General features: G+C 55.6%; 1 protein-coding gene across 2 annotated transcripts; it reads left to right on the top strand.

The window, feature by feature from the left end:
* The first annotated feature begins 4,839 nt into the window (after positions 1-4,839).
* On the top strand, positions 4,840-21,501 carry PPP2R5B (protein phosphatase 2 regulatory subunit B'beta). 2 transcript variants are annotated; one of them, XM_074957969.1, is made up of 13 exons: positions 4,841-7,178; positions 13,463-13,659; positions 13,991-14,092; positions 14,449-14,541; positions 15,177-15,307; positions 16,106-16,165; positions 16,526-16,634; positions 17,988-18,041; positions 18,125-18,175; positions 18,536-18,655; positions 19,094-19,221; positions 19,610-19,711; positions 20,263-21,501. In XM_074957969.1, the coding sequence occupies exons 1-13, from the start codon at positions 6,980-6,982 to the stop codon at positions 20,408-20,410; spliced, it is 1,494 nt and encodes a 497-aa protein (XP_074814070.1). In that variant the 5' UTR covers positions 4,841-6,979; the 3' UTR covers positions 20,411-21,501. The 2 variants fall into 2 exon arrangements, with proteins under 2 accessions (XP_074814071.1, XP_074814070.1); XM_074957970.1 differs by lacking the exon at positions 17,988-18,041 and having other exon boundaries at positions 4,840-7,178.
* Positions 21,502-21,577: the final 76 nt, after the last annotated feature.

Here is a 21,577-nt window from a genome sequence, read left to right as displayed (position 1 = left end):
GGACAGCAAGGATGGCATGAGGTGGGGGTGTCTGGAACAGAGGTGACCTTGCTGTCAGAGTCTCAGCAGGGGGCTGCTCTAGCTCAGGGGACGGTGAGTTTGGGGGGACACAGCACTTGCCCCCCTCCCTGCAGCCCCCCTGCATTACTCCACTGCCCTGCCCTGGGGGGCCCAGCCACCCACCAGCCCCTGTGCTATCTCTATCCTCTGGCCTGACCACTCTCCCTTCACCTCCCTCATCCATTAGCCATAAGACACTTTTAGGAGCCCCAAATCCCTGCTCAGCTCAGCCCACAGCACCTCCCTCCTTGCTGGAGACAAGTTCAGCCACAGATGAAGCCATGGTGTGGACCCAGCTTGGTGGCAGCCAGGGCTGGCTCTGTGTGGGGGCCTGCCCTAACTCCACAGCCCAGCCAAGGGCTGGGGCCCCAAGACAAGGGGGAGCTGGTCTGATAGCCCTAGAAAGTGGGATTCAATGTGTATCCCCAGGCAGCGCTATGTCAGGCCCATGGGCCCCTCCAGCCCCATATCTACTTCCCTGACATCCCTGGTCACACCCATGGGCCCCCTCAGTCAGATATCCCCCATCCCTGCCACCCCGATCACACCCATGGGCCCCTCCAGTCAGCTATTCCCCCCTCACTGCCGCCACTGGTTTCACCCACAGCCCCTCCAGTCAGGTATCCCACTTCTAAGAGTCTCCTAATGCAATTCTACTCCATGTGACCTACTCCAACGCATTGCTACATGGTGCAATTTAATGTGACAGCCTCCATCTCAATTCAGGGGCTACACTACTTCCGCTGTCCCTCTAGTGCAGTGCAGCCCCTTGCATTTCAAGGAGATGCTGCGCACTGCATGCAATTGCAGCCAGTGAAATGAAATGCAGCAGAGTGCTTTCTGCTTCAATGCAATTGCAACATAACACAGAGCCAAAATGCTCTTCTCATTTAGGGTTTGATCCTTTGGTGAGATGAGTAGTTGAGGGTGCCTGGTAGCTCGCAGGTTCAAAGCTATACATGGATGCTGTCTCATAGCACCCCCTTGTGGCCCAGGACAGCCCTTCAGGCACCCTGCCTCAGTTTCCCTATATGTACTGAGAATAATCCAGTTATACCCAGAGTCTTTAAGAACCATATTTCCCCTTTCTTAGGGCTAATTAATTCAAATTAACCAGCTACCCTCTTTAAGTTCAGGACTTCCTGGCCCTCCTTCTTGGGACTGGGCAATTTCAGTCCTGGTCTGCCTGGCCTGCCCTCAGATTTAGGGGTTTCACAAGCTCTCCCCACTGGGGCTGTGTCCCAGATGAGCTCTTCCTCTCAACCTGAGCAGCTCCCCACTTTACTGGGCTTGGAGCTTCCTCTTGAGTCATCTGGCCAGTCACTGTCCAGTTTCTTGATCCTTCCCAGGTGGGTCTAAACTCCAAACCATGTCTGTGCTGGATGGGAGAGAGTGGAGCATTGCTGTGCCCACTCTTCAAAGCTCCTGGTCCTAGGCCATTCAAGGAGTAATGGTTTTGGATGGCCCAATACCTTTCCCCTTTGTGGCACTCTGTACCCCAAAGCAATACCCTGGCACCCCCATATTTACCATGGTGATATGATTATTATATGTTTTGTACAAAGTATGCCTTGTAAGGTATCATTCTAAAAGTCTTGACCTGTTGAACATTAATATCCTGTTGGATTGTATGTGTTATCATTGTATGGGAAGTTATTAAGTTTTGCTATGTGTGTGTTACTGAAATGTGTTGTGAAGTTGGAAACACCCCCAACCAGCCTTTCAGGTACAACAGTGGAGAAGCCAGACAGTGTTGACGACTTATTAAGGGGAATCCACACTACCAAGGACTATCCCAGGAACTGTATACAATGGAGATCTCTCAAAGAGAGCATGTAGACAATGGACACTACTTGACTCACTTCATAGCAAAGGGTCTTTCCAGCAAGTTGGAAGAAACTATAAAAAAGGGGAAGTGACATCATCACTTGGCCTCACTTCCCCTACAACTCAACACCTGGAAACATGTCCAGAGAACAAAGACTGAACTGGGAAGATGGTCTCAGGCTGGAAAGGAGAACCCCAGCTTGTGTATTAAGGAACTATATCATCAGGGTGAGATTTGAATCCTGTCTAGTTTATAGAGCTCAGATTGCGATTTTACTTTTATTTCTTAGGTAACCAACTTTCATCTGTACGCTTACTACTTATAATCACGTAAAATCTATCTTTTTGTAGTAAATCAATCTGTTTATATTTTACCTTAAACAGTGTGTTTTGGTTGAAGTGCTTGGGAAATCTGCTCAGTGAACAAAAGCTGATGCATGTCCTCTCCACATTGAGAGAGGGGCAGACTGTGTAATAAACTTACACTGTCAGGCTTCTGACCAGGGCAAGACAGTACAGCCCTGGGTGCCTAGGCTGGGGAGCTGGGGGAATTGACTGGAGCTTCTCGATTGTTAGTTGATGAGTGGCTAGGAAAAGCATTCATATAACTCAGCAGGATGTGTCCCTGCCTGTGGATGGCTGTGTAAGTAAAGTACCTGGAGAGGATTTAGCTTGTCACAGCATCACAGTGTGAGAGGGAGCCTAGGTTAGTATGCCCGAGTACCCCAGATCCAGGTTGCATCCGGGGAACCTGTCACACCCTCCCAGACACTAACTGCTCTCCAGGACCAACTTCCTCTTTCCTAATGGTCGCTTCCATTATTTTTCCAGCCTTCATCTGCTGTCCCCAGACACATGGAATCAGGGTATATGGCCTCCCAAACTATCCCCTCTGGCCTTAAAGGCCAGTACATTGCACAAAAAGCTTCCATGGAACGGATGCAGCGACATCACTGAGATCGTACAGAGGAGAATTTGGCCCTGTGTGAATTCCAATGAAATTAACTGCACTCCAGATTGAGACAATTCAGCTGAATGCAACGCAATTCTGTGCTGTCACGCCAGCTTTAATGCAGTTCTCTTTGGTGTGTTGCACATCAGTGCAATGTAATTCAGTGTAATACATCCTCCAAGTTTGGTGCAGCTCATGACTCCCATTTGTGTGCAATACAGTACAGGGCAATCCTTCCCAGTGCAAGGCAGCAGCCACCTGCATGGCAACAGCTGTGCAGAACTGCATTTTCCATTCCCCGCTAGAGAGGGACCCATCTCTAAACCTCTCTAGGCCCCTTTAAGAGCAGGCCTGGCCCACTCACTACATCTCTAGAAGCAGCCATTACAGATCCAGGAGGTTAGGACTGGGCTACAGAGTAAGAAGGAGAAGCAGCAGGATAGGCTAGAGTCCCTGTCATGCACCCTCTGCCTACAACTCCCATGCTGCAAAGGGACAGGATGCTGATTTAACCATTTAGTGTGGCATGCTCCTGCAAGCAGTAATAACACAGCCCCTGACAATCAGGTGTTTTATTTTGGAGGGGATTTGGTCTGAACCCAAAAGTGCTGGGGTTGCAGTATTTATGCAAATAAACATTGGGAAGGGAGGCATCGTTAGCCATGGTTCCACTAATAACTGTTCTAACACCCATGGTGTATCATAACCACTACAAAGGAATACAGTACAAAGCACTCTGCCAGAGCTAGGTGCTCTCAAAGCACACAATGAAAATTCATTAGTAAAGGTTTGCCAGCCTCCTGCAAGTGCTATTGTCCCCCTTCTACAGAGGGGAGAAACTGAGGCAGTGGCAAAGCCAGGAATATAGAATGCCTCTGATCCTACTGTTTGAGACCCTGCTCCACTCCCACAACAATCAACTCTCACTCCCTACTCTAGCCCACTAGACCGCTCTCCCCTCCCAGTGCCAGGACTAGAACCCCTAGGTCCTCCTGCTCTAACCTACTAAAAAATCCCACTTGCTCCTTCCTGCATTTGAGATGCAATTTTGCCCTGGATGATTCCTGGTTTGTTCTAAAGATGGTAGTGCAGGATTTCTTGGGGTTGGTGGGTGGACCCCCCATGAGATGCAGTTGTCCAGCCTCACCAGCTGGGACTGAGACCCCTTTATTCCATCTCTGGCTCTGGTGTCCAATCTCTCTTGCCATTGGTTTTGAAAGCCCCGTTGGAGTAATACAGAGGAAATGAGGTTGTAAACATGTCAGATTCAAATGATTAATGCTAATGTTCCCAGCGCTGGAGACAGGCGCTCTCCGACTGCAAGGCCGAAACCTCCTTACATGCCTGGCTTGAAGCCATCAGAAACCTTGCAGGCACTCTGTTCTGGGAATGTCCCCGTGCAATAGTGTGAGAGCTGCAAGTGACACTACAACTGTGTGAGGAGCTCTGCCGGCATGTGTGAACAATTCCCCCTGCAACGAGGCAAGCAACTCCTGGAGTAACTGAGCGACCCCTAGTGCAAACGCGTGAGCAGTGCCCAGTGCAGCTGCTCAGCTCCTGGTGCCTCCTGTGCAAATGGGCGCCGGTGGCAGCTGCAGTCATGTCACTTGAGCAACACCCTGGTGCACCAGTATGGGCAATTCCTCGTGCAAGCAACGGAGAGAGCAGCTCTTGGAGGTGCAAAAGGTGTGAACCGTAGGAGCAACCGCTAGTGCAACTGAGCGCTACCTGCGGAGCACCTCCCAGCCCAGCCGGGAACGCCCTGTGCCTTTAAAACTGGGCCGAGTCCTGCTCTCAGCCCAGCCAATGGCCGCTGGGGGTGACATCATCCTACAGCAATGACGCAGGTTCTATTTTTAAGGGACCAATGGGTTGGCCGGAAGGGCGTCACGTGGCCCCGAGAGGTTACTTAATGTCAGCCTAATGAACGGTGCAGCATCAGAGAGAGGCAGGGGAGGCTGCTGGCTGGGGAGGGGGGGGGCCTTGCGGGACCAGGGGGTTGGCGCTGCCTGGGCCGGGATCCCATGCACCGAGCTGGGGAGCTGCTGCATCCAAGCCCCTGACCTCGGCCCCAAGCCATCGGCTGCTCCCTGGATCCGCACAGGCCGAGCTGCAGAGCGGCGGGGGAGCTGGTCCATGAGGCTGCAGGCATCCCCGGTGGGGCAGCCCCCAGGAAGAGGAGACGAGCCGCGCGCCTCACCTTAGCTTCCCCACTGCGTTGCGAGGAGGGGGCCTCGGATTGTTTTTGCAAGCCCCGGTTGCACTTGCCTCTGGGGAGGGTGGGAGCGGGACAAGAAGGGAGGAGGCCTCGGTCTCTGCATTGCAACAAGGGCAGGCTTCGCAACGGGGGCTGTCATTTATTCAGTTTGCTTGACTGTTTACGAGCTTCCCAGCAGGGCAGAGTGTTGGGGAGGGAGCCATGGTAAGATGAGTGCAGAGTCTCTCCAGAGCCCTGACCCTGCCACCTGAGGAAGGCAGCAGGGAGGGGAGCAGGTGCGAGAGTGACCCCCCAGTCTTTCCCCCCCTGCACAGAGATCTCTTGCTTTCAGTGCATCTGGCCATAGATTGGGGGATGCAACTTGGTGCAGAATGACCCATCTGCTGCATCAGTGGCTATCTCCCCCCTGTGCTCCCCAAACCTACAGCAGGTGACCCTGTTGGAGATGATTATATGACTGGTGACCCTCCTTTTTCCCCTCCCAGGACACAAATTTCCTCCTTCCTTTCTGACCCTTGGATCCTGTCCACGTCAGAGAGAGACCGGAATCTCCTTCCAATTTTTTATAGTAGGGTTACATTTTTGTGTGTGTGTGAAATCCTAGATCTGTTACATTTTGGCTTAAATATCGTGGCTTGGCTCTCTCCAAAGGGACAGAAGCTGCCTAGGTAGAGGGCAGAAGGGATTGAGCTACTTACAGCATCCTTAAGCCATAAGCTTTGCCAGTGAATGGAAGATAGTGTGTGTGTGTGTGTTGTTTATTTGGTGCATGGGTCTGATTTTTTTTTAAGGGTAAAGTCTTCCATTTAGTTCGGAAAACAAGCTGGGTAGCTGTGGGCACAGTGCTGTAAAAAGTGTTTACATTTATCTTCCTCATAGTGACAGCAGGGTGGGGAACTGCGGTCTGTGTCATTTAGCAACTTCCCCCTTTGTAAAGTTTTTGCTGCTTGGATGGGGGTGGCAGGTCAGATTGGTGTGTGCAATTTACTACATTGCTGCTAAATTCAGGGGTTGGTGTTGCATCATTGCTTTGGCTTGGGGGTGGAGGAAGCTGAAAGCAAATGAACTTAAGGAAGTGTCTTTAGTTTTGGAAGAGATGGTTTACAAACGTGTCTTTTAAAGTCCAGTCTTAAGTCAGAGGGAGCACAGTCTGGTTGGCATTGAATGCACTATTACTTAAGGGTTTGCAAAAAGGGATAGGGGTTTTGCTGCTAGAATTGCCCCCTAACATTTATCCTACAGTCACCAAAGTTTGGAGGGAGCTGGTTTCAAATCCTCGTTGGCTTCTGATTCATCAGGATCACTACTGGGGGGAGAGGTGTCTGAACTGGGCTGCCTGATTCATTCCCCCTTGGAGACACGTGGGGAAGAGAAACTTGGGATTCAGAGTAAAAACACTTTGCTTTCCAAATGCACCAGGAACTTACCTTAACCCATGCTTGAGGAACTGCCTGGATTTCAGCCAAACTCATCCTCTGCATCGGGCTGCCCCTGGAATAAATAGGTGATCCCCCACCCCTACCATTGTAGCCAAGTGTGGGGCAGGTGTTTGTGTGTGGGGGAGAATACCCCCTGCAGTGATTCATGCCAAAGCAGGTGTCTTGTTGGGTCTGAAACTTTGAATGTACCTGTAGACCTAAAGTAAGGCTCCAGGCCTGGAATCCTCTTGGGAATCGGAAACTGGACGATCACCTGCACCCTGCCTCAGGGCGCGAAGGGGAGTTGTGTTGGATATGTGCTGCCGGCTTGCCATGGGGTGCGTGCTGAGGATGCGAGTAGCTTATATTCCTGCCATGTTGGACACCTCTCCAGAGTGCTAACGGGCACTGCTTTACCCAGCATCCTCTTGGCTTAGCCAGAGTGGCCCTGTCTATTGGAGGAGAGGAGCCAAGTAGCTCTGATAGCTGCCTCCGCCTGCGAACATGGAGACCAAGCTGCCCCTCGCTGGCACCCCCACCAGCCCCTCATCCCCAGGGATGTCACCTGTCCCCCCGCCTGATAAAGTGGACGGTTTCTCCCGGCGCTCCCTGCGCCGCTCCCGTCAGCGCCGCTCTCACAGCTCATCCCAATTCCGGTACCAGAGCAACCAACAGGAGCTGACACCCCTGCCCTTGCTGAAAGGTGAGTGTCGCACAGCTGGTGGGGCTGGGAGTGGGACTCCTGGGTTCTGTCCCAGCTCTGGGAGGGGAGTGGGGTCTAGTTGTTGGAGCAGGGGGTTGGGAGTCAGGATTCCTGGATTCTCTTCAGCTCTGGTCAAGTGCCTCCCGTGCCTCAGTTTCCCCATCTCTGAGAGGTGGGGATTTCTACCCTATCTGCTCAAGGGATGACACACGGATATTTGCACAGGGCTTGTCCCATACAGCAGATGAGGGAATGCTCAGTGTGAGCATGAGACCCTTATTTCCTGTCTGCCCTGCTTAGCCCCATTTTCCCTTGTCACCCACGCCCTGTGCTTTGAGTGCCTTATTGTTATCCTGCCCTTTGTGATTCCAAACAGCACCTCATCCCCAGTGTCACCCTGCACAGGGGTCACCTGGGTGCTCTGGAGCTAACTGATCTTGGGCTTCGTTAATGTAGGGTTTTCTAGGAGTCCTGGTGCTGTCTGTACTGGGTTTGTTATGGCAGTGTCTTTTTGGGAGAATCAAGCCTGGCTTTGCTTTTGTAGGGTTGCTTGTGAGTGTTGGTCTTTGTTGTTGTAGGGTCTCTTGGGAATCCTGGGGGCTACTGCTAACTGTGATGTAGGTCCCTTAGTGGAGCTAGGCCAGGCTTGTTGGAGGGTCGCGCTGGTTTTGTTAGTGGGTCACATGGGAGCTCTGGGCCTGGTTTTTTGTTGTTGGGCTGTGTGGTAGTTCTTGGCTTGTTGTGGTGGGCTTACTTGGCAATGCTGGTTGCAGTTCTCTTCTTCTCCCCTACCCCCAGGCTGGTCTGAGCTTGGCTCTGCTGTGGTGTGTTCGCTGCCCGCTCCTGCAAAGAGGGAAGTGGCTGGAACCCCTTAGTCACCACACCCCTCCCTCTTCCTTTGGCCCATCTGGGCCCAGTGACTCAGCCACCCTGCATGGCACAACAGGCCCCTGGGAAATGAGGCAGCCCCATGAGGACTGGCTTAGAACCAACCACAGGGAGGGGGACTGGCTGCTCAGGGGATGGGGAATGGGATATGGGCACCAGTTCCCATCTAGGCCGAGTTACTAGGACATCACTGACCTCTGATGCCCATTTGGTTGCCCACAGCATGAGATGAATTTGCCAGGTCCCAGCCTGGCTCCAAGCAGGACATGTGGCTGCACTGCACAGCCAGTTCACTCAGGACACAGAGCTGGGCTGGCCCTATCCTGTTAGTTTCCAGTCTGCAATGGCAGGGGTGTGATGCTGATGCCCTGCTAATGCCTCCCCTAACAGCACTGGCAGCTCCTTGAGCCCTCCATGCCCTTAGTTCAAACCTTCCCCTTCCTTACTTCTTTGGGAGTCTCTAGCCCCTGGCCTGCTAGACAGTCCCAATCGCCTTAGCATCCCATGGGGGGTTAGGACTTGAGAGGAGCCCTGGTACTGGATCTGGGGATGGGGGGAGGATCTTTTGGGGTGTCACACCATCATTCAAGTCCTTAGTGGGGGGCAGGCCCCCATGGGCAGGGAGGTGTCCCATAGGGGTCACCGCTTATAGGGGCAACTGTTCCCTGGTCATCTAGTGCTTGTTGTGTTCAAGCTGCCATGTTGCATCAGACCCATGGGCCCATCTAGTCTGGCCTAGTATCTAGACTTCACTCCCTGAGCTGGGGATAGAACTTTAGAGCCCTGACTCCCAACCCACCCCCCCCCCCCCCGCTGTAACCATTGGACCCCACTCCCCTCTCAGAGCTGGGAATAGAAGTCTGACTCCCAACCCCCACCCCCAAACCTGCTAGACCTCCCTCCCCCCTCAGTACAATGCTGGGTGTTTGCTTGGTTTCTCTAAGTGCCTTTTGGAGTCAGCAGCCAAATTGATGCTGAGTGTCTCCCTGGGAACCTTTCCAGATACCCACTGGCGCTCTCAGTGGCTGGAGGGGGGAAGGGGGGCGGTTATGTGTGGGAGAGCCCAGGGCTGTAATAGAAGGGGGCTGCAAGTCAATGTGAGACACCAGTCTGGTATAACTGATCTAGCCACACATGTACCTGGGTTTGATTTGCCATGATTCTCATGGGCCCTTCTGAGCCGACTTCAAGCAGGCCGGGACCACTGTGCAGCCGACCTTCGCACCTGGGGCTAGCGAGAGGATCCCCCATGCTGTGGCCAAAGTCAGACTGTGTCATAACTCGCGGGCGACTGCCCTCCAACCAGATTGGATGGTGAGCTGAGGGCTTTGCCGCAGATTGGCTTGGCAAGTTCCACGTCTGCTAAGAAGCCCCGGGCTAGGGTAGCAGGGGAGCTGTGGATGGGGATAGAGGGGCCCCAGCGGAGTTCCGTGCATATGTGAGCTCAGTTCTGCAATAGCAAGAAGCTCTTTAAGCTCCAGAGGTTTAAAAACACGGTGTGGGATTTGGCTTCCCACACGTCTGCCACCCATGTCAGGGGATCCCTTGGGCCTTCCACAGATCACGTCTTCACCCCCACGCTGCGATCCCAGCCCTGTAGGCTTCTCTGTTCAGAGCTGCCTGGAGGCTGGTGCTGCTAGCTGCATGGAGCTGTCACTGGGGGCTTAAGTGAGACCAAGGAGGGAGTGGGACTGAATGGCCTTCTCCTCTAGGAGGCCCGGGCTCAGGTCTGGCCCCAGAGTGGGGGGACTAGCTGGCTCAGGGACGAGGAATGGGACATGGGGCCTTTCCCCTCCAGGCGCCACCATCTTTGCTCCGAGTTGCTTGGTGGCCTCTTCCTGGAGTGAATTTGTCAAGTCTCAGCCTGATTCCAAGCTGGGAGGGGAGTTTGTGCCACCCATCAATCTGCACCTTCAGTGGTTGAGGCCCTGGTGGTGAATTCAGCCTCCCTTCCCTTAGAAACTCCCCAGCTTCAGTGTTCCGCATCCCCCAGTGTCTGACTTAAAGATCTCCCCTGTCAATCCCTGCCCCCCAGTGCCAGCTGTGCCCCTGGTATCTTCCGGGGATGGGGGCAGAGCTGAAGGGCAAGGAGGCACTGGTGGCAGAATTTGGAGATTGGAAGGTGGTAGGGGAGATGTGCTCCATCTGTGTCCAGCCTGGAGGTGCAGGTGAATTTCTGTAGGCCTGTTTTATTGGGTCTCCTGTTTCTCTCCTTGCCCAGAATGGAACATGAGGCACCAGAGCTGCCTGGCAGGCAGGGAGGGAAGTGAATGCTGGGGACTTCAGGGACAGTGCCTTGCTTGTGTCTGGGGGAGCAGGGGCTTCTGCTGGGTCTAGATCATGGGGCTTGGGGAGCCAGATTCTCTCTTGGCTTCAGGGGACCTGGTCCCAGCTGCGTCTCTGGCTGGGGCTGCCTCATGAGCTGCTGTCTCCACCTGGAGGCAGGAAATTGTCTGCCTTGGGAGACAGCTCTGGGAGGAATAAGGGCATCGTCGCCGCCTCCTCCTCCCCCACATCTGGCCTTATGTTCCCTCCCCTCCCCCCTGCTTCCCAGGGCTCTGGATGCTGCTGCTTCATCTCCGATCTCTGCTGCTGTGATCTCTGCTGCTGTGGAGACTGGTCCTGTGGGGCTTCCTACCCACTGGCCTCCCTGAGGAGAGAACCAGGAGTGGGCTTGCTGAGTCAACTCACTGCTGCTCCTCAGTCCTGACCCACTGGCAGCCCTGGCTCTGCTGCTGATGCGTCTCGGTCTCAACCTGCAGCACCTTCTACTGTGTCAAACGCCGTGTTTGTCTTTCCTGCCCCAGATGCACCTCTCCTGGCCCCGCGCTTGTCAGGAGTGACCAGTGCCTATATTCACACCCAGGCCCATGGAGGCAAAAGGCCAGTCTTGCAGCAGTACCTCCCACTATCCCACCTGCCTAACCAGGACCCCCCCACCCCACAGGGTCTCCCCACTGTTATCCCAGCCTCATGTGCTCTAGCTGTGCTTCCACATGTTGCTAGAATACTGAGGGCATCACAGGCAGGGGCTGTGCCAGGCCACTGGCCGCTGGTGGGGGTGGGGGCTGCCTGTTCTTGCTGATCAAAGCTGATGCCAGTGCCATCTCCCCAGAGAGCTGTTGGGGCTGAGTAGCGTCTTGAGTTCAGAGTGGAACCTAGATATGGGGCTGGGGAGAGGCTCTGACGTTTGGAGACCAAAGGGTATGGAATCCGAGATCATCTCTTCACAGAATTTACTGGGGCTCTGCTAGATTCCCTGCCCCACTGTTTTTAGGGAGACTCTATTCTGAGCCAGTGGCTGGGGGGGCTGTAATCTGTGTGTTGAGGGAAGTGCATTGGGGCAACTTTCCCTGCTGGCCTCAAATGGAGATCCATGGGGGTTCTTTAAGAAAACCAGAGACAGCCCTGAAGTTTTGTTGCAGGGTCCCTGGTTGTCTTGGGGCTCCCTGCTGCACACCAGGTCTGAGTGGCTGTAGGGGCAGGTTGAGTGGAGTCTAACGGCTAGAGCACTAGGACTCCGGGGTTCTATTTCTGGCTCTTCCACTGACCATAAGCAAGTCTCTTCCCCTCTCTGTACCTCAGTTTCCCCCTCCCACCTGTATCTTTTCGACGGAGGTCTTCAAGGCAGGGACTGTCTCTTGAAAGTGTCTGTTCAGTGCCCAGCATGACAGGCCCCTGATCTTGGAGGGGTTGGGGGCTCTGTGCAGTGCTACCATCATACCCATAATTATTCCTGGTTCACAGGTATAAATCCCAGCTCAGGTAGACATACATGGGCTAGCTCTGCTTGAGCAAGAGCCTAAAAATAGCAGCGTGGCTGCAGCGACTTGGGCTGGCTACCCTAGTACATGCTCAGGTTGTTGGGCAGTATTGTACTCGCTTGGCTAGTCCAGGCTGCCACCACGGTCGCACTGCTATCTTGCTAGCTCAAGCTCTGTCTGCCTGAGCGGGGAAGCACCCTCTCACCTGCTGTGTAGATGTGCCCTGTGTCACAGCTCCTCCAAGTAGGTCATTAATGGTGTCTAGAAATGGTGTCTGCGTCCTGTCCTGAGGGGATATGTACCCAGTCAGTATGGGGATAGTTGAAAACGTCCCCATTATTATTGGGGTTTCTATTTTTGTTGCCTCTCTAATCTCCCTGAGAATTTCACAGTCATGGTCACCATCCTGGTCAGGGGGTCGGTAGTATATTCCTACTGCTGTACTCTTATTACTCAAGCATGGGATTTCTGTCCCTAGAGATTCTGTGGGACAGTTTAATTAATTTAAGGTTTGTACTATGTCTATCACATATAGTGCCACTCCCCCACCAGCACAACCTACTGTCATTCCTCTATATGTCCCGGTTACTACCGTGTCCTGTTGATTATCACCAGTTCACAAAGTTTCTGTGATGCCTATTATATCAATATCCTCCTTCAATACAAGGCACTCAAGTTCATCCCTTCTGACCTTAGAATCTGTGACCCTGAGTCACCACAAAACCCAGTGTTTAACTTCTTCATTGGTGTTAAACAGGGCTTGGATTATTAATTATTTGCATTGTGGTAGTGCCTAGGAACCCTAGTCATGGACCGTGGCCCCATTGCGTTGGGTGCTGTACAGACACAGAGCAAAGACTGTCCCTGCTGTAACGTAATATGGGAAGGGAACAGCTTGATGTGAATGGACTTTTCATGCCAAAGGGATTTGCAGACAGGGAGACACCCCTAGGGAGAGCTCCCTAGAGCAGGGACTGTGGTGATTCTCAGCAAACCCCCAGCACGGTGAATTGGCTTGGGGTTTACCTTCCCTTTGGCTGTTCTCCCAGGGTTGGGGCTAAGCCCCCTCACCCATCCACCTAGGACTGAACCACTTCATGCTGGGGGCTGATGTTTGCGCAGTGCTGACTTCCCTTTCCCCAGATGTGGGAGTGCTGAACCCCCCTCCCCAATGGGAATCGTACCACTTCATCCTGATGGCATGCTCAGTGTTGCACCCCAGCCATGTGGGAATGTACCATTCTATGCTGGGGAGGGTGCAGTCCATGTGGGATTGTACCCCTTTACACTAGGGGTGCATGCTTTGCTCTGAACCCCCAGCCCACAGTGGATTGTACCACTGTCTGGTGAGGAGGTGTGGTGTTGGGGCCAACCCACCAGTCCATCTGGGATTGTATCACTTTGTGGGGGTATGTGCATATGTTGTCAGGACAGTCTCCCCCTCCCCTCATGGGATAGTGCCACTTTGTGGGGGTGTGGGGGTCAGTGTCAGGGCTAAGTGGAAGTCCATGTGGGATTGTACCACTTTCCCATGGAGGGGGGCTGTTGTCGGGGCTAAGCTTCCAATCCATGTGTGGGTTTGCATCACTTTGTGGCGGGGGTGTCCTTGGTGCTGATGCCCCCTTTCTGCAGATGTGGCGGTGGCGGAGCTGCACGAGCTGCTGTGCAAGAAGCTCCAGCAGTGCTGCGTGCTCTTCGACTTCCTGGACTGCGTGGCCGACCTCAAGGGCAAGGAGATCAAGCGGGCTGCGCTCAACGAGCTGGTGGAGTGCGTGGCCACCAACCGTGGCGTCCTCATCGAGCCTGTTTACCCCGAGATCATCAAGATGGTGAGGGAGCAGGGCAGGGTGCCAGGAAGGAAATGGGGTCTGATGGGCTAGAGTTGGGCCTGGGAGCCAGGACTCCTGGGTTCTAACCCCAACTCTGGGAGGGGAGTGGGGTCTAGTGGGTTTGGGGGGTGGGTGTGGGGGGCTAAGAGCCAGGACTCCTGGGTTCGGTGCCTTTTTCCATTGCTCAAAGAGCAGGTCAGTGGCATTCTGGGTGGGACTGACTCCAGTGGAGAATGGGGGCTGGAATAGGCTGGATTGGGGTGCGAGGGTTAGGGGTAGTGGTGTGGGGGGTTCCCCAGACCCTATTGACCCCCCTTTCTAATCTTTCCAGATCTCAGTCAACATCTTCCGGACACTCCCACCCACTGAGAACCCCGAGTTTGACCCTGAAGAGGACGAGCCGAACCTGGAGCCCTCCTGGCCCCATCTCCAGGTGAGACACCCCTCAGGGAGAGTGTGGCAGGAGGGCAGGGGTCCGGTGCCACTGGGGGCTGCAGGATTCGATCTTGCTGCCCAGAGAGGCAGCAGAATATAGTCACAGTTGGGGCTCCCACCCAGAGTTGGCAGCACTCCCATCCAGTTGGCTGCAGGGCAGGGATTGGGGGAGGGGCACAATTTCTAGCTCTGCATCTAGGCTAGACTCCCTGCCATTCTTAAGGAGGGTGCGTACTTATGGGCAATGGAGCAGGGCTATGCCACAGAGTTGGGTGGCAAGATGCAAGGATGAAAATACTGTCTGTTGTGGGGAGCCACCGTGCATCCAGCAGTGCTCTGAATTCTCTTGCTCAGCTGGTCTACGAGTTCTTCCTCCGCTTCCTGGAAAGCCCTGACTTCCAGCCCTCTGTGGCCAAACGCTACGTCGACCAGAAATTTGTGCTGATGGTGAGTGGTGCCTGAGAAAGCAGCTGGATTGGGGGGACCAAGGAATATTGGGGGACTGGAAGATCATGAGAGGCTGCTGCTGTTGGTCTGTTGCAGCATGAGGAGTCAGTGGGGTGGGGGTAATGGCTGCTTTGAGTCCCCTCCCTCCAAGGATCTACATTCAAGGGGTCCCTTGGCCTGGGTGGTGGGAGCCTGGCTCCTAGCTGGGGTGCTGCAAGTTTGCTGACTCTTGCCCTGACTGGGCTCCAAACCTCCATCATGATGGGGCACTTTGGCTGGCAGCAGACACACACCCCCAGAACTGGACAGGCTCATTAGGAGCAGTACCCCCTGTGGTGGGTGCGTGGAGTGAGGGGGCTTCACCCATTGCAGCCGATCCTAGGCTGGGGAAGCAGGCAGGAGTGGGTGGACATGCTTAGAGCAGATCTGGGTCGGTTCCGAACCTGCTGGGGACAAACTAATCATTGCACCTACTGTCTGCGATGGGGGAGGATGGGTCATCTGTGGGATACCAGGGTTGGGGGGAAGAGCTAACTCCCCCCCGGGGATATTCAGGCTGGATGTTGGGATGAAGGTTGGCGGGGGTGGGGCAGGTTGCAAGGTCATCTGTGGGACCCTCTCCCCTGCCCCCCCAGCTGCTGGAGCTGTTTGACAGTGAGGACCCGCGGGAGCGTGAGTACCTCAAGACCATCCTGCACCGGGTCTATGGCAAGTTCCTGGGACTGCGTGCCTACATCCGCAAGCAGTGCAACAACATCTTCCTGCGGTGAGCCCCCCAGGCAGCGTGGAGCCTGCTAGGGGGCAGAGGTCCCCTTCCAGCCAGGCTCAAGCCAGGCACTCCAACCTAACCAAGGAGCATGGGCTGCCATGGCACTCCAGGAAGTCCCTCCTGGGGAGGGTGGGACTTCCTGGGGATGATGATTTGTGGCCAGTGGTGGGATTTCCTGGCATCACGCCTCTTTCGGGGGCGGGAGGGTGGGACTTCCTGGAAGTATGTCCCCAAAGCATATAAAGCCCCCCCCCAATCCTCTCGTGGTTGGCAGGTGCCTGAGTTTTGTCCCCCGGTCTCAGAGGGGGCAGGGCCCTGAATTCCACCAGTTACCCAGGTCTCCCCCTGCTCTATGGGGGATGATGTGCCCTGATGGGGCTCTGCCCCATATGCCCAGTATGTGTGGTGAGGCTGGGGAAATCACCCCCTAAGTTTGACCATGGGGTTGGGGTGACCAGTAGAGGGCTGCTGTGACTCAGGGTGCCCATCAGGGAGCAGTGTACTGCCTGCAAAGCACAGGCTTCCTGGGAGCGTTCTCCAGTTGCTCTGGGCTGAAGCTGGTACTGAAGCCATGGGGGGGGCACTAGCCTGCCCACAGCAGCCTCCCCTAGACCCCCCCACCATTCCCTCCAGAATTCACAGCACCTGTTTCCTCCCCATCACGCTGCTGGCAGGGCTGGCTCCCTCCCCCCACCACATATGGGGGTCCAAGGGGCGCATGCTCCAGCGGGGAGTTGGGGGTTAGTAAAGAGGCATTGGAGGCATTTTCATCTCTTACCTCTTTCTCCCCCCCAGGTTTATCTACGAGACGGAGCATTTCAATGGTGTGGCCGAGCTCCTGGAAATCCTGGGCAGGTAATGGTTGGACATGGGGACAGGTATGCAGGGGTGGGGGGTGCCCAGTCTTACAGGCCCATGATCTGTTTTCTGGAAGTCAGTAGAGGGTGCCCCATAAGGATTCAGCCCTCCCCAGGGTGCATCCCCCACCAGTAACCATAGAGTAGCCACCAGAGCACCTTGTACCCTCCCCCCAGAGGCTGCTGGGGTCTAGGGCTCCCTGTCCCCCATCCTACCACACCCCACAGTTTATCCCATCCCACACCCAGATGGAGCCAGCACAGCTCCAGCTCCCCATCAGCTACTGGATCCTGATCTCCGTCCCCCCAGTTGTGTGTGTTTGTGTCACCACCTGTCCCTCCTCCCTTTAACCTGCAGCATCATCAATGGCTTCGCCCTGCCCCTGAAGACGGAGCACAAGCACTTCCTGGTGCGGGTGCTGATCCCGCTGCACTCGGTCAAATCCCTCTCCATCTTCCATGCCCAGGTAAGTGCCACCCCCCTTCTGGGAGTGGCCCTGAAGTCTGACCTTTCACCTCCAGGTCAGATAAGGGGTCACCTCCAGGGGTGGGAGCTGCAGGAGTCTGCTCCTGAAATTGTGCAAGGAGTAAGTGATCCCCAGGGAATGGGCTGGTTCAAGGGGGCAGGGAATGGGATACAGGGCCTCTCCCCTGTCAGAGGGTCTGGCTCTCATCTGGGAGATTGAAGAGTGGTCTCAGTGGTCATGCCCTAGCGCAGCAGCCGTGCGGGGGACCCCTGTGCCATTCTGTCCAGGTCAGCACTGCCTTTAGCCCCTCTGAGATTTGATTTCCCCTGCCCTCCCCCACCCCCCTGCAGTTCCAGGCATTGGAAGTTGCCTCATTACTGCCCCCTTGTGGCTGCCTTATGTCTGTTGGCATAAAGCTGGGATAGTGTCAGTCATGGATAGGGGCCTACCAAATTCATGGTCCGTTTTGGTCAATTTCATGGTCATAGGATTTAAAAAAATCATAAATTTCATGATTTCAGCTATTTAAATCTGAAATTTAATGGTGTTGTAATTGTAGGGGTCCTGACACAAAAAGGAGTGGTAGGGGGGTTGCAAGATTATTGCGGGGGGGGGGGGGAGGTTGTGGTATTGTTACCCTTACTTCTGTGCTGCTGCTGGCGGCAGCGCTGCCTTCGGAGTGGGCAGCTGGAGAGCGGCAGCTGCTGGCCGGGATCCCAGCTCTGAAGGCAGAGCCGCCACCAGCAGAAGCACAGAAGTAAGGGTAGCCTGGCATGGTATCGCCACCCTTACTTCTGCGCAACTGCTGGCAGGGCACTGCCTTCAGAGCTGGGCACCTGGTCAACAGCCACTGCTCTCTGGCCACCCAGCTGTGAAGGCAGTGGAGAAGTGAGGGTGGCAATACCGTGACACCCCCCCCTTAAATAATATTGCAATTGCCCCTGCAAATCCCTTTTGGGTCAGGACCCCCAATTTGCGAAACACTGGTCCCCCTCATGAAATCTGTATAGTACAGGGTAAAAGATCAGATATCATGGTCTGTGATGTGCTTTTGATGGCTGTGAATTTGGAAGGGCCTTAGTCATGGACTCTGCTGATGGGAATCTTACCTCTTGGGGGAGGGGGTGGGGGAAATCTGCAGGTTGGGAAGGATCTCGGTCTGGTGCTGCATGTGGGATGGGCATGGGGAGCAGACCCCCTGGGTTCCAGTATCTAGGTGGTGGGGGAGCCCTGTCTCAGATGCTTCCACTGCCTGCTGGTGGGGATCTGAGCTAAATGGGCTAGGGAGGAATCTAGGGGGTGGGGACCAGTGCAGGGGCTCCGTCTCTGATGCCACCCCACTTCCCCTTGCAGCTGGCGTACTGCGTGGTGCAATTCCTGGAGAAAGATGCCACCCTGACGGAGCATGTAAGTGCAGCCCCATGGTGGGGGATGCGATCCAGGGCCCACTGGCTCTCCTCTCTAACCCTACCATGTCCCCCTTCCCACAGGTGATCCGGGGACTGCTGAAATACTGGCCGAAGACCTGCACTCAGAAAGAGGTGGGGCTGGGTTAGGGGCCTGCTAGCGGGAAACAGGCAGACATGGGGAACTGGAGGGTAGGGTTGTGAGGAGGGGCATTGGTGAGGAGCATCTGTGCACTGCATAGGGGCCTAGAGGGATGTGGGGGGGGGTGAAAGACTGGATAGCACTGGATGGGGTAAAGAATGGGTATTGGGGGATTTGGGGCCGGGCACAGGGGGTGGCCATTGTTGGGGGGACACTTGTTAGGTGTGGGGAGACATGGTCTGTGGGGATCAGGGAGCACACAGTCTGGGGTGTGACCTGGGTGGGTTATCGAGGGTGCCTCTCCTAGCCCTGTAGCTCACAAGGGGAGATCTGCCTCTCCCCACACCCGGCAGGTGATGTTCCTGGGAGAGATTGAGGAGATCCTGGATGTGATTGAGCCCTCGCAGTTTGTCAAGGTGCAGGAACCGCTCTTCAAACAAATCGCACGCTGCATCTCCAGCCCCCACTTCCAGGTGTGTGCAGGCTGGGGGGCGGGGCCTGAGCTCAGGGTGGGGCCTAGACCCCTCATGAGTCTGGGGTCTGGGGTTTTCCCCATCAGGGCTCTAGGACACCAAGGGTCACTGCCCCTAATTAGGGGTTGGGGAGGGGGTCCCATTCTCCCTCCCTTCAAGGGGGTCCAGACTTAGTCAAGCTAGGGCTCCCTGAGTCTGGGCTGGTCCTGAATCCTGGGTCCCCCACCCCAGTTTGGGGGCTGAGGGGGTCAGGGTTGTTGGTGCTGAGAGGTCCTTTCCTCAGGCTTGGGGTGCAGTCAAGGTCCCTGCTGGTGGGGATCAGACTCCCAAAAAGGGCAGCCCCCAGCACTCATTCCAGGTGGCAGGGGAGGTGAGTGGGGTTGGGAGGGTGCAGGGCTGGGCAGCCCCCAGCACTCACCCTATCTCCCTTGTCCCCAGGTGGCAGAGCGGGCTCTGTACTTCTGGAACAACGAATATATCCTGAGTCTGATTGAGGACAATTGCCACACGGTGCTGCCTGCCATCTTTGGCACCCTCTACCGGGTCTCCAAGGAGCACTGGAACCAGTGAGTGTGTGTGAGGGACGTGTCTCAGCTGCCTGCCCTCTTTAGCCCCTGCAGGGCTCCAGGCACTGGGGATCCCTCCCCTCTGGAGAGTCTCTCCTCCTAGGGTCTTGCTGTTCCCAACAACCCCTCCCCTGCTGTGTAAGGAGCACAGGGTGGTTGGGGGGGCATTGGGGAACTGGGGTGAGGAGCCTGGGCAGGGGGCTGTGAAGTGGGCATCTTGGCAAACCCCAAGATGCTTTGCAGGGCTGTGGGAGGTGAGCATTGTGGCAAGCGCCAGGATGTGTTGAGGGAAGAGGTTGGTGGGTTCCCTGGGGCAGGGAATCCAACATAGGGCTGGCACCTGGAGCCAGTCAGGGTCTCACCTCTCCTCCCTCCCCCATGCCCACAGGACAATCGTCTCCCTGGTCTACAACGTGCTCAAGACCTTCATGGAGATGAATGGGAAACTCTTTGATGAGCTCACAGCCTCCTACAAGGTGGAGAAGCAGCAGTGAGTGGGGGCCAGGTGTTGGAGGGAATGTGGGGCATCCAGATGTTGGAATGGGGGCCAGTCTCCTCCCCCCATGTCCTTAGGGCCAGCCCCCTCTATGCAGAAGTCCCACAAGGATTCTGGGAGAGGTGGGCACTGCTGCCCAGTCATGTGACCCATTGCCTGGCATTCCATAGGCCACACCTGTCTCTTAGTCCTTGCACAGGGTTGGGCTGGGAGCCGGGGAGTGAGGAGCCCCCAGCCAATTTAGAGTAAGCGCCCCCAGCAGTGTGCAGAAGTGGAAGGCCAGAGGATGCTGCCGAGTTATGCTGGTTGTCCCTGCACAATGCCCTCGGGTGGTGTTCCCCTCATCTTGGCCTGGGTTTCCTGAGGGCATGCCCCATCCCCCACAATGCCCTGGGGCGCTCTGAGGCCATCTTGGCCTGGGTTTCCCAAGGGCTTCTCCAGAGCCCCTGTGAGGGCGTTTGACCCCAGGTGCTGCCTTGGGTTATCGGCAAGGGGCCAAGTTGGGTACCGCCTTCCCCCCTCACTCTGCCACCCTGTCTCTGCAGGGAGCTGAAGAAGGAGAAAGAGCGTCAGGAGCTCTGGAAGCAGCTGGACGAGCTGCAGCTGAAGAAGCTGCAGGGTCTGGAGGAGGCGCAAATGAACCGACTCAATCTCCAGCACAGCCTGGGCTTGCAGGGTGGCAACAAGAGTTAGAGATGCCCAGCCGGCCACCAGCCCCTCCCCTGCCCAGCCTGTGCCAAACCAGAGCTGGCCCCTCCGTGCTGCAGGAGCCCACGGCCCCCCAGCCATTGCCATCCCCATCCTACTAGGGACACGGATCCAAAACAGGACTGGAGGGGGGCACCCCTGCTTCAGCAATTGCACCCCACTTGGGCTGGCACTTCTCCTCATCACATCTCCATGGTGTACACTTAATACATCACCCCACGTGACCTCTGTGGGTCCTAGCTGCCACAGGGGCATGTTGTTGGGGGTAGCCCCAGTGCCCCCCATTCCTTGGGGGTGCAGGGTCCAGCCTCAGCCCCTTGCCAAAGGGGCAGGGCCAGGCTATGTCTTGCGGTAGGAGCAGGGTAGGGATGCAGTAGGCTGCAGGGGCACAGGACCTCTGGTGAAGGGGTCCCCATGGCTGCTAGGGACAAGGTGAGTTGCTTGGCAATCAGCCTGTCTCCGTTGTTCTGGTCCAGGGAGCCACCTCTGTTTGGCATATGGGATATAACAAGGGGTTAGATGGGGGACCCAGCTTAGCTATTCCCAGTGCAAGCTGAACCCCCAGCCCCCCACCACACTGCAGTGGCTTGTGGCTGGCTCTGGTGTAGGGGCTGGATGGGGGGGGCTCTGTGTTTCTTAAAGCAATAGACCCTCCTGTTCCAACCTAGGGCTCCTAATGTAAGAGGGGAGGGAGTAGAGCTCCTTTTGAGAGGCTGGGAGTTCAGTGCCTGCCCCTCTCCCCCTCTGTGGGATGGGTGTTATGCTAGTACGAATGGGCAGAGTCTACTGATGAGCCTGGAGGTGGTGAGACTGAGCTGCTGTGATGGGAAGGACTCTGAAAAAGATCAGCTGAGACTTACATTAATCCTCCTCCATTTGTCCCCTTGGCTCATTACTGCCCCTGGGGCAGATCCATCTCTCAGCCCTGGAGCTTGCTCCCCAAAACTTGGCAATTAGCTTAGTGGGACACTGTCTGAGCTCCCTTTATTCATCATTGCACCCCACTTCACTCCCCTACAGAAACAGCTTGGGGGAGATCTCCCCCCTCCAATACATCAGGCACCCCACAATGCTGATCCATATATCCACGCACCCCACAATCCTTCCCGTTTCCACCCCTATCTCAGTCTCCTGCACAAACAGCGTGGGGGA

Source organism: Natator depressus, chromosome 7, assembly GCF_965152275.1.
Source record: "Natator depressus isolate rNatDep1 chromosome 7, rNatDep2.hap1, whole genome shotgun sequence".
Lineage (NCBI taxonomy): Eukaryota > Metazoa > Chordata > Testudines > Cheloniidae > Natator > Natator depressus.
This window is presented reverse-complemented; position numbering and strand designations above follow the sequence as displayed.